Below are 17,686 nucleotides of genomic sequence, written 5' to 3'. Positions count from 1 at the left end.
TGTATTTAACGGAGTCAGTGTTGTCCTCAAATTGTTAGCTGTCCATGATAAATTCAGAAGATAAGATTAAGCATTTAGAAACTTTTATAGTTGACTATTTTATGTGTTGAATCTAATAATATAAAAGTGAGCTATAAAAAATAAACAAATAAATAATAAATACACATGGTAGAGGGTATGTCTGTTGTCGGTTGCCATTTTAAACAGCTGCCTATTTTACAGTAATACTTTTTAGAAACAAATCCTAAGAATGAGAATTCTAGCTGGGTCCCAAATAGCTACTAACATTAACTTTTCAGCTGCATCTGATAAAAATAGGGAGCAAAGCCAAACTGCAGTGCACTTTGCTCTCCTCCCATTTTTGTTTCCCAAATAAATGAAAATTATTTTAAGTAAATTTCCAAATACAAACTTGAAATGAATTTAATTATCCAAACTGAATGTATCTGCAAGCCTTTTTCAAATTTATTTTCAAATTTTAATGACTATTATAGATTTTTTTATTCTTTCCCATTTTGACAGTATATCCTAATCCAGAGATTTTGTGGCTTAACCATATATTTCTAAGTTAGTATTTTTCTCCTTTACAAAACTTGTCAAAATTCAATGATTATTAGCTGGTAAGGGAGGGAGTATGGCATAAATTCAAAGAAAAACTTGAGATTTATAAAATGTTTTTAGAATTTTCAATAGTCTCGCAAGTAAGTCAAATTAAGAGTTACCAAAATGTTCTCAGAATGAAATACCTGGTTCTGATGTGACTAGAGAATATAACGTAACAAGCTTGACCTCACAGGCTTGATATCAGGGAGCCTTGATCTGACACCTCGCCAACAATAGAAATTGTAGACCCTTCCTGAGTGGTGTGCCTGCCCGGCCAAACATGAAGCACTTTACATGTACCTGTATCGTGATTACAGCATGAACTCTGGAGTCAGACTCTCTGGGATTAGGTCCCAGCTCCACTGCTTGATAGTTATGTGACCTTGGGAAGGTTACTTAACCTCTCTGCATGTTTGTTTCTTCATCTGTAAAATGGGGATGATAAGAAAGGTGCCTAGCTCATAGGGTTTCTGTGAAAATGAAATTGTTTGTAAAGCACCTAGAAAAATACCTGGCACATAATAAGTGCTATACAAGTATTTTCTTTCATTATTATATTTGACCTTATTTACCTCTTGATCAGGGCTGGCTTCATGGCTGTGCTACCTGTGCAGTCACACTGGGCACCAGGCTGAGAAGGGCCCCATGCTCGGTTTAATTCTCGACTGCTGTCATCTTGAAATTCTTAATAACTCTTGAACAAGGGACCCTACACTTACCTTTTGCACTGGGCCCCAAATATTCGGCACCCGGCCCTGCTCTTGAGGTAGATAGTGTTATTGTCCCCATTCTGCTACATCTGGCTGTGTGGCTTTGGACAAGCAACATCCTCAGTGTTCTCACCTGTAAACTATAAGTGTAACTACTGACCTGACAAGGCTCTTCTCAGGAGAATTAAGGTGTAAGCAGTGATTGGCACATACAAGTTCTCAGAAATATCCATTATTATTATTAATATTTATCTCAATAAAAAACTAACCCAGGGCTTCCCTGGTGGTGCAGTGGTTGGGAGTCCGCCTGCCGATGCAGGGGATACGGGTTCGTGTCCCAGTTCGGGAGGGTCCCGCATGCCGTGGAGCGGCTGGGCCCGTGAGCCGTGGCCGCCGAGCCCGCGCGTCTGGATCCTGTGCTCCGCAGCGGGAGAGGCCACAGCAGAGAGGCCCGCGTACCGCAAAAAAAAAAAAAAGAAAAAAAAAAAACTAACCCAACATTTCTTTACTCCTATAAATACATAATCTTGCTTACAATTACAATAAGCTTTCCAGTGCAGTTAAAACTTTATTAAAAGTACAGAATAAAATCATAAAACTCATCTCTGGAAAAATTAAGATAAGTTTATGAGAGGAAAAGATCACATCTTTACTGTTATAGAAAGGCCTTATTAAAACTTGAGGTTGGGGGGCTTCCCTGGTGGCGCGGTGGTTGGGAGTCCGCCTGCCGATGCAGGGGACACGGGTTCGTGCCCCGGTCCGGGAAGATCCCACGTGCCGCGGAGCGGCTGGGCCCGTGAGCCATGGCCGCTGAGCCTGCGCGTCCGGAGCCTGTTCTCCGCAACGGGAGAGGCCACAACAGTGAGAGGCCTGCGTATCGCAAAAAAAAAAAAACAAAAAAAAACCTTGAGGTTTCTGTTAATCTTAAAACAAGTTCTTTGTTCTCTAAACCTAGACTAGAGAAGAATTCAGGTGACTTGAATTTGGGTGAGAACTGATACAATCCTGGGGAAATTTTTCAAATAAGTGTATTATTTTTAAAAAGTATGCTCAAAATCAAAACAAAGCACTGAGGACTACATCAATCTAAATATTTATTCATAATAAACATTACTAATTTCACAGTAGATGAATGAGGTATGACCCTTATACTATGAAGACAAAGGAAATATAACTAAGAAGAAGCTGCTGGGCACTCATTCATTTGCAACCTCTCAAAGTTAGGTTATTATTATTTTTGTTACTAATAAGATACTCCATGCCTTAACATTACTTGTATTGTAGAAGGTAAATAAAATATTTCTGCAGACTTTGATGACATGTGTAAACATTTTTTTCCAAACAAAATTTAAAAGTCAAAATAACATACATTCTTTTATGATTTACTTTAGAACATAGGACAGAAATTAGTCTCTACAGAGAAGGATAAAATAAAGCCTTCTGAAGAAAATCAGAGCGCAGCATTTTTTTGACAAAAAATACAATTGACGGAAATTATTTTATTAAGACCATATGTTCTTTCCACAACAGCATCCACTGCTGAAAACAAAACTAATGAAAAGCCTCTTGCAATCACAAGATATATGCTGATATGTTTTTATATCCATCCTCCAAATTTTAATTTGTTGGGTAAGTACACTCTGGAGAGATAATCGGATGATAGGAAGGTCAAGGCTTGAATTTCTGCCTTCATTTTAGAGTCTGCCATTATTTCCATCTGTCAATAAACGTAAAATGTAATCATACCAGAGTCCTTTGCTACAGTTCTGTCAACTCAAACTGGTAAATCTAGATTTGTTTTATCCTCCAAAGCCGTCGGCAATAACCTTTAGGTCAGCCAGAATATTCTGGAGCTGCTACAGCTACAAATATTAGTATGGATTCCTTCAATAATTAGGAATGGTCTGGGAGCTTTATAATTTCCTTCTCTCCTTTTTCCCCCATGAACTAGGATACAGCCATAGACAATGGGTATATAACTATGATGAGGATAAACTAGATCGGCTCCACCCAGCTGATCTTATCTATTAGCATTCACAATTCAATGTTTCTACAACCATTTACGGCTGAACAACACACACGTTAGTTGTTGGTTATATAAAAATGCAAGAAGGGGCTTCCCTGGTGGCGCAGTGGTTGGGAGTCCGCCTGCCGATGCAGGGGACACGGGTTCGTGCCCCGGTCCAGGAGGATCCCACGTGCCGCGGAGCGGCTGGGCCCCCTGAGCCTGCACGTCCGGAGCCTGTGCTCCGCAACAGGAGAGGCCACAGCAGTGAGAGGTCCGTGTACCGCAAAAAAAAAAAAAAAAAAAAAAAAAAATCAAGAAGAATAGTTCCAAAATATTATGTAAATAGCCACTGCTAAAGTAAAAGGCAATAAAACATACATTTGAATTTTAAAAAGAAACATACTTCTTTTCTCCAAAATGGTTGGCAAGTAATATAAGGTCTCTTCAGGATACTGTCAAGTTTCATTTGGTCCTGTTTTGTCAGTGGAATTAAAGTACCTTTAGGTATATTTAATCTGGAAAAAAAAAATAGATGAAAAAAATCAGTAAAAACACAGTGCTCCTGTAACTTTAAGATCATATATATTTCATTTTTATTTATCATACTATTTCAAGAGACTCAGAAATAAAATATGAGAAAATTAGTACAGATCCACTTTTAAATACAGAATTTGGGGGATCTGGCATGTCTTAGACCAGCAAATGTTCAAGATCATAGCAGAAGTCTGTTTTAAGTTGTTGTTTTCTTTCATGCCACACTCACAGGACGATGACAGGAAGACAGACATTGGTTATAAAACAAATGCCGAGAACACTAACATCATGTGTATCAACACCAAGGCAGCCCCCAGGGCACCGCAGTTTTGAAGCGGTGAGCGCCAGTATGTGTGGCCAGCAGCAAGATCCACTGTGGGATTTTAGGTTCCACTGAATACTTAATTCTCCGTAATTCATTGAGAATTTTCTGGGCCGAAGAAGTTAGTCTATCAATTTTCACTTATGCATTCATGCATGCACACAGACATGCACACATCTATTTACTTTTACACTTTTAAAAAGTAGATTGTAATTTTATCTTGGTATGTGTTTTAAAAATAGAACATGAGAGGTCCAGGATTTATGTTGTAAACTGCTTTTTGAAGTCACAAATCCTGGATTTCTCAGGAGAGCTCCAGTTTCAAACAGTCTTTTTCAATGTCCCCATAATTATGACCATTTGCCAGTGGCAGCTCCTGAGTAGGATGACAATTTGATTGAAAGGGAGGCCGAGAGGATTTCCCTTGAAGCCATGTTTGTCTTGCTATCACACTTTTGTCTTTGATTGTACATTTATTTAGAGTGGCTTTTGAGGGCACTGATGGAATTTATGAGATGCAGCTAGAGTTTCTTCAAGTTTTCCACCTCAATGATCAGATCCTCTGTCCTAAAGTTGTGTTAGAAATGATATTCCTACAAATAGATGACCCCCAAGGGATTTTGACCATGACGTACACACTAAATTGACAAAACTTTGATTCATTAGAGTGTAAACATTCAAAAATCAAAAACTGAATGTTTTCTCTGGTGCCCTCATTTTGTAAGAAGCAGTGATTACCCAAAACCTGTTCATATTCCAGATTTATAAAATAAGCACCTGTTACCACGGTTTGCTCACTGCTTAAAGAAATCCAATAAATATTTAATTTCATTCTCACTGGCTAATTAAGACAATAAAATATTTTAAAATATCACATTAGCAGAGATGAATAAAGTGATAACGTCTCATGCTGAAGGACAGATGGGCTCTTACTCTCCAGGGAAAACAAAATAATTAACCTATCCAGAGGGCAGTCAAAGCCTTAAAAATGTGCATACCCTTTGACCCAGCAATTCTGGGAATTCGGCCTATGGGACTAATTAAGGATACGGGGCAAAGATTTAGTTACAAGATGGCCCATCAAAGCACTATCCATTGGAACAGAGACATGGAAACCACCTAAACGTTCAGCTGCAAGGGGCTGACTGAATAAACACACTCAGAATTGGAACTCAGCAGAAGAAGACATTCAAATGAGGTCTTAGGAATGTATTTCTTGATAAGGAAAAGCGATCACATTGTGTTATGTGAGAAAAGCAGACTACAAAATAGAGTATGACTCCATTCTTTTGGAAGAAGTTATGGCAATGCACAGCAAATAATCAACAAGGGTAAAGCTGTTCATCTGTAGGTGACTTTTATCTTGTTACTTAATGATACTTTTTCTATAATGAACATATATACATTAAAAATGACAAAATTTAGATTTCCCAACTTTAATCTTAAAATGAGATTTTTAAATGAAGTTAAAATTTTAAATCTATGATAAAGTTAATTCATATGGCAAATGGTGTTGTCAATGATTACCATTTAACTAGATTCAATGTCTTCATACTTTCTAAGTATAAAAAAAATTACTAAACACTTTAACCATAAAGGTAAAACAAAAAATGTCTTCTAGCTAGCTAAAGGTTCAATTAACCAAATATATTTAAGTATTTTAGTAGTTGAAACAGAAACATGGATAAATGTAATTCATAATTATATAATCCCGAGTCATTGTGAACACAATAAGTAAAAACCGTTAAGTGCTTTCCCTGGTAGTGACTTTTTAGGCTGAGTGTTACATATTACAATGAATCATCATTTTAAATACCCTACTTCTGCTAAACGCCTAACCTTTTGATATCAGATGGGAGGAGACCAAGCCATCGAATAGCTGGAACTGTGAGATTATGGGCTTCAAAAGACATAGCCTAAAATAAAGAGCAGAAGTATATTAGCTAAGGTATGCAGAGAACTAGCATACTTGTTTTTTTTTTTTTTTTTTTTTTTTTTTGCAGTATGCGGGCCTCTCACTGTTGTGGCCTCTCCCATTGAGGAGCACAGGCTCCGGACGCGCAGGCTCAGCGGCCACGGCTCACGGGCCTAGCCGCTCCGCGGCATGTGGGATCTTCCCAAACCGGGGCACGAACCCGCATCCCCTGCATCGGCAGGCGGACTCTCAACCACTGCGCCACCAGGGAAGCCCGCATACTTGTTTTTGCAGCAAATTTTTTAACTTATTAGGAAGGACCAGTACTGAAGACTTCACACCCCCAGAGACCACAGAAGTGAAGAAAATCACCAGGGGCTTAGCTAAACTTGACTTTCAGTGGAGGTTTTAAAACTGCTCTGTAGTATTTCTGTATTGGTTTTCTATAAAGTAAAACTACAGATGACCCCTCTGACCTGCATTTACTGTTGTTCGTGATCCCATACCTTAACACCTTGCTCCACCATCCTTTTCATCTGCTATAAACTTATACATCAGGACACTCAAGGTGTACACCAATGGTTCCCAAACTTCACCACGTGTCAGAACCACTTGGAGGGCCCACCCTTGGAAATCCAGACTCAGGAGGTCTGGATGGGGATTGAGATTTGCATTTCTAACAAGTTCCCAGGTGATGCTGATGTCCAGGACCACATTTTTGACAACCATTGATGTGTGGTAGTTGCAGTCTCTGGTGGTGAAGTTTGGTGATCTTCTCATTTCTCCTTATAGTTGGAATTGGAAAAGTCAGAATTCAAGGCTATATATAATTTTCAGGGTATAACTGGTGATCAATGTTGCTATGCTGAGGGCCCACAGTTACTTCAGCAGGCCAGGAAAATGGAGGATAATTAATGTCTCTTGCCCCCAGGTAATCCCACTCTGTCATCGGCAGTCACACTGGTCATGTTGGAAGCTGGAATCACAGGTCTGAAATAGACTGGCCCTAGACTAGGACAGTAGCTTCCCTGGTACATTTTGGGGGCCCTTAGCTTACTAGGGGCTGATAAGTAAATGCAGAAGTCACTTCAGTGAATATAAAATATCTCAATAGTGAAAAAGGAAAAATATTTTTCTATACTTACCATAGATCCATACTTATAGATACACATTATTTCTATGCCTGTTAAAAGAAAGTTAACTTTAAAATTAGTCTTCTTGCATATTATAGGCTAGATAATTATACCTAACATCTGCAATTTTTATTTTTGTGGACATTACCAATGGAAAATTTATGGTTCCGTTTAATACAGTAAAAACAGCGATAAGTTGCCCCAAATGATTACAGTCATTCATTTTCATCTACTAATCATATTCTTTTAAATTTTTTTTTCGGCCATGCTGCACAGCATGTGGGATCTTAGTTCCCCGATCAGGGATTGAACCCGTGCCCACTGAAGTGGAAGTGCAGAGCCTTAACCACTGGATGGTCAGGGAGGTCCCAGAATCTTTTATGAAAGTGTTCAGTGAGCAGAAAAACACAACTACAGATATGATTTATTATGACTATTGTTTCAAATAGCCCAACAATAAATTACCATGTGGATCAGCATCTACAAGAGTGAAAATAGGAATGTGAAATGTATCCCACAGCTTCTTGACTAAAAGTCTTGTGTTCAGATCAGGTACTCCCTTTCCCTAAAAGCAAGTATTAAAATCATTTAGTAGGATGAAACTGATAACACTATATTCTTATTTTGTTAATAACTTAAAAGTTAGATCCCCTCACCTTAAATTTCAGGTGATGGAAGACTGGTTTTGACTGTGAAAAAATGTACACTATATACAACAGGGTGAAAAAGCCCACATAACTTCATACCTTTGACAATTATCCCAGTCCTAGAAAATAATCCTAAGGAAATATTTCAGCAGAAACAGAGATAAGAAAAATCTGACATACATAAAGATGTCCACTGCAAGGTTATTTAACAAGACAGAAACTATGATAAATAGCCAAAATATCTCACAACAGGGACACGGAGAGGCAGCAGAGCACGGTGCTGTTATGCACCAGCTTTGGGGCCAGACAGCCTGGGCTGGCATCTGACCCTGCCACTTCTTAGCAGCATGAACCTGAAAGAGTCACGAAGACTCTCTGAAGTTGGGGCTTCTTAACACCTTATAAAATTACTATAGGAATTAAATTATTTAATGATTATAAAGCATTTAAAAGAGTACCTGGCTTACATTCAGAATTTAATAAACCTAAGTAGTGGAAGAGTATTATGAAGTCATTAAAACAATAATTATGTGGAAAAGTAATTTAAAGAGCTTTACAACGGTGTTCGGAGAAAAAAGCAGAAAACCAAATGAAACATGGAGCAGAGAAGGAAGCAAGCAGAGAGAAGAATGGGCTTTCCACGCGACCGCTCTGAGTTTGAACTCCCTCTCCGCCAATCATTAGCGGGTAAAGTTGGGTTGGTTTCTTAGTGTCTTTAGGCTGTGGTTTTATTTATAAAATTGGGATAAATATGCCTGCCACACAGTTATGGGACTAGAGTGATGTGGAGCTGAACTGCCTGAAACCCAGTCCTAGTTTTGACCAGCCTTAAGATTGTGGTAAAATACCTTCCTGGGTCCCACTGTCCTATTGTTAAAATGGGAATGATAATAATACCTACCTCACAAGGTTGGAGAGACTTTACACGATGATATGTGAAAAACAGCACTAAAATGGGAACCCTTATTGTATCCAGTGCCCAGCAGAGCTCCTGGCACATCATGAGCACTTAGTGAATGCTAGTGTATTTTAATTTTTTCCTTTGGGAACGACTACACATGTATGTGGTAGAGGAGACCACAGAGGAGTACCAAAGGCTCCTTCCTAGCCTGGCCCTCGGTTCTCAGCTCCCCTCTGCAGAGACAGCTACTACAGGTCAGCTGCTTGTGGGTGTTTCACCATAGCAATGACAGCAATTATCAGTGGACACCATGATAGCACCAACGCGTAGGTAGGCAAGGACTAGGAGGCAGCCTACAAGAGGAAAGACAAGGTAGAGAAAGAAATGTGACAGAGGGCCGAGCTTTACTTGCGTCTCCGATGCGCTAGTACCAGCTGTGATTCAAACGCCAACAGCTGAACAGAGGCCGGGGCCCGGGCAGCTTTCTCTGTCGGTAGTGGCTTGGCTTCCTATCAGCCCAGCAAGCATGCACTCTCACCAGGGAGGTGTGAAAGCAGAGGAGGACTGGACCAAAGCATGAGCCACAGGACACCCCCACTGAGAGATCACTTCAGGGGTTCAGGTAGCGCCTTTTTAACTTATGAGCTCTCAGTCTGCATTTTCCATCTCAACTGTTCTCCCCTCACTTCAAACTGGGCAGAGGCCACTAGGATTTCCTGCTGTCATCTCAAATTCTATTTCTAAAACTACATGCAACATCTTTCTGCCACGAAGAACTGAGCCTTCCCGCCAGTTGTCCTGTAGTATCGATGGTGACATCATGGTAAAGTTCCACACACCAGAGTCATTTTGACTCCTTCCCCTCATCCCATGGTCACCACGTCCTTTTGGATTTGCCTGGGAAATGCCCTTTGCTTAAGCCCTTTCTCCTTAATCATTCCCCTGGCATCCTTCCACCCAGGCAACCACCTGAGAGCCTCTGGACAGGCTCCCTAAATCCAGTTATGTTCTTCTCCGTCTAACTGATGACACTGCCACACTAATCCTTGTCATTTCCTTTCTCACCAATCCACTTTTGTAAGCACCTGATATTTACACTACATCAGGATGCCTCCTGGGGGGCGTTATTTGATTTCAGTCAGATTTGAGGATGGTTAAATAAACACCTTGGAAACTCTTGTTCTATAATCCCAAAGGATGCATCATATTGATAACAGAATGCTGTCCAAGCTTATGGACGATGTTATAAACCCGTCTTACCAATCACCAATGTAGTATGTTATGTTAGTCTTGGAATTGTGGTAAAGGTAGATAATATACCGTAACCATGATGCACGGAGACATTTTGGTGCAAAAATTGTCATCTAGGAGCCGCTGAAATGTCGCATCTTTTTCTACAATTAATAGAAATTTTGCATCTGTAATTAAATCTGTGAAGTTAAGGCTGATAAATTTAAGGCACGAGTATTTCAATTTAACCACTAACTAAATAACGGTTATATTTGAAGGTAAACAGATATCTATTCACACACAGTATTTAGATATCTATCTCTCCTACTAGATGGTGAGCTCCTAAAAGGATCTTTAAAAAGGGACCATGGTGTACTCATCTTGACCACTACAGGGTTTGGCTTGCTGGTTACACATTATGAAGGCTTGATTTATCAAAGACATGGATGAATGAACATTCTAGACGTTTTAAATAGTTTTCCCAAAGGATACTCCGAATTCCTTGAATATTAGATGGCACAGCAACAGCCTAAGTTAACAAAACAAGACAGTTTTTATTTTAAATAAATAGCAAGTTTAACGACATTTAAAAATTTATCACAAAAATCCTATACTTTCATTAAAAAAAAATACACCTGTTATCAGAGGTCTATGCCTCAGTAAGAAAACAGTAGGACACAGATTCACTTTTCAGTAAGAAAACAGACATATAACCTAAACTACTTCCCAGAAGGTGAGAATTTCTTGGAAATTTTATAGATATGTGGCTTAAAAAGCAGAAACTGATGAAGGAAAGACTTCCTTATGCAGGATCTCATAGGTGTCACTCTCCTCTTTCCAAAATGGTGAGCTGGCCCTTTCCAAACTTCTGTGCTAGTTCAGTACTGTGGGCTTCCTACGTACCAAGCCTAACAAATAGTTTAGTAACAAACATTAATTTCAGAACCAGAGAATTTTATGAAGATTACATAAATAACCATGCTAAAATGGTCAGGTCACCCTCTACCTGAAAACAACAGTGCATTTTAAAAAGGAATGTGTATGTTTGTTTCTTTCAATATGACATTTGGCAAGTGGCATATTTTGAAACGATGTAATGTACAACCCGGTACAGCATATACATATTCATCGATTTTATTTTAAAATCTTAAGCTCCAAACTACATAACAAGGCAGTAACTAAAATGCATTTCAAAAACAAACGATCTGAAATGGAGTTAAAACACGTGAAAACATTGATGCTTACTGTTGCACATGCACAAGTCACCTGGGTGCCATCTTCCTCGATATACCTTAAATTGCCGGCAATTAAACCTTTTGATGTAGATAACTGAAAAAATAATAGACATATCTGAAACCTTTTTCTTGAGTTTACTTTATGCTTCTAAGTCCCTTCTCATGTTCACCTGCTAAGTTATATGTATTTTGGCTCAGACTGGAATTTAAGAAGTAAAGGAGAAAATATGTAAGAGCATTTAGAAATGAAAAATATTTGATAATTCATCTGTTTTGGTTCATTTATCCAAGAGAATACAATGAGAATAGATTATTTAAATTCATAGTGAGAAAAGCATAGTATCAAAAATATGGAAAGAAGGCACAGATTACATTTATTCTTCTATTACAATTTTTATATGTTTTGTCTTAAAATGTTTTGTATTAAATGCTACTTACTATATGCAGACTTCTCCTCGGCACTTTTAACATACAGGAAATATCATTGATAATATTGTCCACAACAGTCTGGTTACCAAAGAGTTGGCTGTCGGTGTAATATATGTCTCTATGAAAATTTTAAAAATATATATTTTAATTAACCATATTCTCTTTGAATATAAGTATTGGAGTATTAATTGAAGAAAGTTTTAACTGGATGAAGGCAACATATAAGCAAAGTAGTTTACTATCCATAGCCTAGTTTTATGTAACTTTTCAAAACATATAATGAAAGTTAATGCCACTAAATCTCACACTGCATTTTAAAGAGTAATTTATTAGAACAATGTACTTACCGTTTGGTTGCGTAAGTGTTGCTCTGTACTAATTTATAAATCATGGACAATATTTTAAGAATTAGTGCTGGAAAATAAGATGCAATAAACAAGTTACTCATCATTTTTCTTACAAATTCAAAACATACTGCTATCAAGGATTTTAACTGTCCTCAGTTACTTTCCACAATATTACAAAAATTATCTTCCCAAAATAGAAGTGTTAAGTACAGAATAATAATTGCCTGAAGAATCTGAATTATCTGAAGAATTATTATCTGAAGATATTAATTATTTAAATGTTAATTATCTGAAGAATCAGATAAAATTAATTGCTCTATGTACAGCAAAATTGAGAGAATACTTTTCCACTGAATCATGCATCTTGAAAATTTCTTTTGAAATAATACTTTACTTCCATGGTTATTAACAATGCAAAATTCTATAAATTTATTTCAAGTACAGGGTGGCCTATTAAAGAACACGTAAAATTATTTAGCTACGAAAAACTATAACCCAGAAGGTAACTAAAATTATTCATTTTACTACAGAAAGCTAAGAAAGATTAATTTACCAAAAGTTTTAACTGATTTTGCTGAATCACTTTTGATTTTTCTTGTGGTACAATGAGATACCATGTGCAGACCCACAGAATCTTCAAACCTGTCATTTTGTTTAAAGCAAGGGAATAGAATAAAAAAGAATTAACTTCTGAACACCAAACAATATACACTTAATGTCCTCTTCTGAACATCATTTAAATCCCCATTTCTTCTCAATGTAAGCACTGATATATTATATTATGATAACCTCGTTTATAAGCTTAGATAATTCCAGGTGGTAATTAGGTAATTAGCTTTGCAACATACAGAGGCACTAAAAGCAAGTGTGTAAAATACACGAATTAAATACTTTTAATTATGATGTGTGTGCGTGTGTATGTATTTCTTTCTCAGGAAGATATTTAGGGTATGTGAACTATTACCAAATATTTCACAATTTTATTAGCATTTTGTTCATTTTCTTGATTGGTTTATTTAAATGATTGGTTTATTTAATAATTTTACTCAATTTAATAATAAGTTTTGAAATGTTTTAATTTACCCCCAAGTTACAGTAAATGAAATAACAATTTATACTAGGCTGTTAAATTGAACTGCCAAGCCTGTCCTAAAGGTGGCAGAAGGCACCAGGCAAATAGGCCAGATGACAGCTGCTTCAAGATCCATCTTGCAAAATATGATTCAAAAGTTTACAGTTACATTAATTACATTGATCATAAAAGAATACCTGGTGCCTAAAGAGCCTTAAAATTACTTTAATTCTGTTTCTGTAACTCTTATTGAAGACTATTCTTGTAGTGTTTTTCATTATTAAGTGGTAAGTGTCTACAGGTTGACGATCTGAAAGAAACAAACTATGTCACTAGGTTCCAGGACTTTGATAAAGCTGTTTGCTGATTTTACCCTCTTGGACACAGGACTTAGCAGGGGGAGATTTGCTAGGGGAAAGAGCCATCAAAATGTGCTCTATGTTCAGGATACATTTATTTTGGTCTCAGTATCAGGACTGGTCGTAGCTCCCCTGAGCAAGTGGTTTGCTTTTGCAGTATAGATGAGAATTCCACTGGCGCTATTTCCCCCTTTTGAGTGCTAGAAAGCTTAGATCCAAGGCTGGAGCCTATTTTTAGCAGGACTGTGAGACTTTATCATATGCATTTTGAATTCTAACCCCTTTTGGTGCTCCATTTTTTGTTCCTAGCATTGTTTTCCCTTTGCCTTATCTTTCACACCTACTTCTAGTTTATAAAACCTGCCTGTATGGTAAGTATTTTGTAAACTTCCTTAGATCTTTTTGGCAAGGTAAAGGCAATAAAAAGAATTAAATCCAACTAGAACTCGAACTCAAACTCAAATAATGACACAGATACTGCATTTAAAAGTAAAAAATGCAAAATGCCCACTTTATATTTTCCCAGCTTGATCTGTTGTCTATTGTGAATGCAGGTGCTTCATTTCTTGCCAAGCTTGTGATTATGTCTTGGATAACATTTTCTATAGATGCAAGAACCTCAGAACTGAAACAATAAATACACCATGATTCAGTCTTAATTCTAAATTAGACCTTTACAGTATGTAACATTTCCCCAGATCAATATTAAGTAATTTTTAGTTTCATTGGTTGTTTTTTAAGACTAGGTGATACATGTCAATAATATTCTCTCCCGGGCTTCCCTGGTGGCGCAGTGGTTAAGAATCCGCCTGCCGGTGCAGGGGACACAGGTTTGAGCCCTGGCCCGGGCGGATCCCACATGCCGCGGAGCAACTAGGCCCGTGCGCCACAACTACTGAAGCCCGTGCACCACGACTACTGAAGCCCGCGCGCCGTGCTCCGCCATAAGAGAAGCCACTGCAATGAGAAGCCCACGCGCCGCAATGAAGACCCAACGCAGCCAAAAAAATAAAAAATAAAAAAAATAATACTCTCCCACTAAATTTTTACAACAGTAATGCATTAAAACAACAACTGTATTTATAGTGGTGAATTACAGAGAAATTTCATTTGCTTGTAATTTTACTTCTCAATTACCAATTGAAGTAATATCTCTCTTTTAAATTAATAACTAGGCAATATAATTTATAAATATATTTTTATCTACTCTTCGTATCAACCTACTTTAAATACAAACTCATTGACTTGAAATACTGATAAATCTTTTAATTAAAATTGATGTAATACTTGCTTTGAATTAATTTCCCCAAAATGCAAAGGGAAAATATTTCAAAAGAAAAACTTCGTGCTGTAGCACGTTACCTTAATTGATCTCACGCCATAAATCAGCCCTTTTGAATTTTAGTGACACAAAAAGAAAAAAGTTTAATCACTACCATAAAGGGACTTGGCAACTACTACACCACAGAAAATTATTAAGACTTAGCCCAGTTTTCTGTCAGCTGACTTTTAATTTCACAAGCCATCAGCTTCAAAAAATGTTATTCTGTTATAAACACCGTAAGAATATTGCCTAGGAAGGGAACTCATATTAAATCTAGAAAATGCACAAAATGTAGTGTTCTAATTTCCACAGAAACATCAGAGTTTTCATTGAAAATGCATGTATCAGAAAATAAATTTTGAAACATTCCATATTTTCTAATAGCAGGACGCAAAACCTGATTCAAATATCTCATTTTTCCAGCCTGGAAAAAAAAAGTTACGATAACATTATGACCAACTTTAAAACAACCAGATTTACATCTGAAATGTAAAAAGGGACTTCCATCCCTTTCTTTCCTTTACTCTCAATTCTCCCTTAAACTAAATCCTTTTGTAAAAAAATTTTTGTGGGTTTTTCCGGCTTTTTGGTTTTTTGATAGTTGGTTTGGGCTTAAAAGTAAAAGGCAGTAATTTGTTTAAGTGAAAAAGTTTGCTGATAAATGGGAAAAGCAGATCAAGGAAGCAGAACAACAGAGCATTTTAAGTAAAAGTGGTGAATAATGTAAACATAATTTCTGTAGTTAACTCCAAGCTGGGCAGCTGGAGAATCGCATAACTGATTTTATCAGCACCGCACTCTGAGCTAACCTCTAACTGCTTTAATCGGCTTAAAGAAGTATACATTCTCTTCACTTCGAAGTCAAAAACCCCATTGTCTCACTAGAAACCATTTAAAATGTGTTGACTTCCTTGTTCATTTTGATAAAACACACTTATTGAGAACTCACAACATTGATTTTCCCCTCTTCCAAAAAAAAGGCTGAAAACTTCTAAAGTTAAATTTTTACACTTTTTTTTAAAACAAACACAAGGCCAAACTGTGCCCTAAACTCCCCCAAAGTGTTAGGATTTCAAGAAACTCGTGAACCCAGCTGTGGGGATGCTCCTGGAACATTCTAGAAGGGGAACATTCTAGAAGACATGGGGGGAGGGTGGTCTGTCACCAGGCTTTCTGAGTTCAAAATAAGTTAACAGCAGAGAAATGGGGTCGCTAAACAAGGGCCTTTCTCGGGGTTCAGGGTTGGAGGGCCCAACAGGCTTCACCCTGTGGCTACCACAGTGGGAGACGGGAAGGGGGCCCAGCATTTCCCCACAGAACACCTCAAGCCCGGCTGCGCTGAGGAAGCTTTTCGCTAAGTCCCGGTGTCTGCGCCCCAGAAGGAGCCCTCATACCTAGTGGCCAGGTGCGTCCCCCCGCCAGCAGGCTCCCCGCCGCCTTTCCTCAGGGCGGCCAGCAGGGAAGCCCTGTGCTGGTCCAAAACCTGGAAGAACGAGGCCTCAGGACCCCTGGGTGCAAAGGCCATGAGGACCGCCCGGCAGTGAAAGCGTCCAAGAGCAGGAACTTGACTTGGCCGGATATCGCCCTTCCCCACACCCACAGAGCACTTCCGGGAAAAGATGGAGCTCCTTTCCCGCAGTTTCTGGAGAGGGCTGACTGCGCATGTGCACTCCTCACCCCCCTCCCCAGGCAGAGTTGGACCAACGCATGCGCATAGCACCTCCATTGAGTGAGGCGTGCATGCTCGGGGCTCTCTCAGGCGCCATCCCACCTGGGAGGGAAAGTGAGGGACCGTTTCCTGGGCGCCGTCTGGCAGGTATGGGGACCAGCATAAGGGACCAGCCTAAGGGACCAGAAGGGTATGCTTGGAATGTGGGGCCTAGATGTGGGACCTTGAAATGGTTTTATGTCTTTTTTTTTTGGGCTATTTATGGGAAGTAGTACCAGCGATTTTTCACTGAAACAAATAGTTATGGCTATCCAACTGTGTGTCAGATACAGCTCTAGGCACTGGGTTCATCTCAGGATCAAGGCAAAGAAAATTCCTGCCCTTGCCAACATTTATGAAGTAGTTGAGGGCTTAAAAGCCCATTTCACTCAGCCTCTCTCTTTTAATTCTCATAACCACGCCAAGAGTTTCCTAATATGATCATGGGGATTTTGCAGGAGAGGAGAAAGTGAGGTCCACAAGCTCAGGCAGGCCTGGGTTAACATCCCAGCTCCATCACTTTGTTGGCTTGCCAGATTTAGCAAATTATAATACAGGACCCTCAGTTACAATTGAATTTCAGATAAACAGTGAATACTTTTTTTTTAAGGATAACCAGGTTCCATGCAATCTTTGGGACATACTTTTACTAAAAAATTATTTCATTATTCATCCGAAATTCGAATTTAACTAGTCGTCCAGTATTTTAACCTAGCAGCCCTGCCCTTGCAGGCTTGGTGAGCTGAGCCTTTACCCCTGCTCTCTTCTAGAGCAGAAGATAGGAATTCTGAAGCCCCAGTGAAGGAGTCCTCCTCTGGGGGACAATTTCTTTGAGAGAGAGGACAGCGGGGAGAGGCCCTGGAGCAAGGTGGCTCTGAAGCCTGTGGAGGCAGGTCCTGCATGGATGGGGTCCTGGGGGCTTTGCCCCAGAAGAGCCACCTGACATCAGGCCCTCTCCAGAGAGCTGTTTTGTTCCCTCAGTTCCTGGTGATTTGATAGTGTTGAAACAAAACCTCCTTTCCCGTCATAAATAACAAACTCCCTCTGTTCATAATGATGAGTGTCTGTGCTGCGCCCGGTGCTGAGGGCCTTCGTTATTATCAACGCAAATACTTCCTCACCGCCCACCCTGCACTAGGCAGTTGTAGTTATTGAGGTCACGTCTGTGAGCAAGGTGGACAGAGTCCTTGCCTTTAGGGGACTCACAGT

At 38.9% G+C, this 17,686-nt stretch overlaps 1 protein-coding gene across 3 annotated transcripts; it reads right to left on the bottom strand.

The window, feature by feature from the left end:
- Positions 1-2,894: 2,894 nt before the first annotated feature.
- On the bottom strand, positions 2,895-16,294 carry SPO11 (SPO11 initiator of meiotic double strand breaks; the record flags this gene model as incomplete). Of its 3 annotated transcripts, XM_079719175.1 has the most annotated exons (13): positions 2,895-3,030; positions 3,725-3,836; positions 6,017-6,093; positions 7,238-7,275; positions 7,691-7,790; positions 10,094-10,203; positions 10,496-10,532; positions 11,249-11,332; positions 11,677-11,785; positions 12,015-12,081; positions 12,568-12,656; positions 13,957-14,070; positions 16,164-16,294. In XM_079719175.1, 13 exons carry the CDS (start codon positions 16,292-16,294, stop codon positions 2,911-2,913), a joined length of 1,188 nt encoding a protein of 395 aa, XP_079575301.1. In that variant the 3' UTR covers positions 2,895-2,910. The 3 variants fall into 3 exon arrangements, with proteins under 3 accessions (XP_079575301.1, XP_079575302.1, XP_079575303.1); XM_079719176.1 differs by lacking the exon at positions 13,957-14,070; XM_079719177.1 differs by lacking the exon at positions 13,957-14,070 and having other exon boundaries at positions 10,094-10,191.
- Positions 16,295-17,686: the final 1,392 nt, after the last annotated feature.

This window comes from Hyperoodon ampullatus (genome assembly GCF_949752795.1).
Source record: "Hyperoodon ampullatus genome assembly, chromosome: 14".
NCBI classification, from domain to species: domain Eukaryota; kingdom Metazoa; phylum Chordata; class Mammalia; order Artiodactyla; family Ziphiidae; genus Hyperoodon; species Hyperoodon ampullatus.
This window is presented reverse-complemented; position numbering and strand designations above follow the sequence as displayed.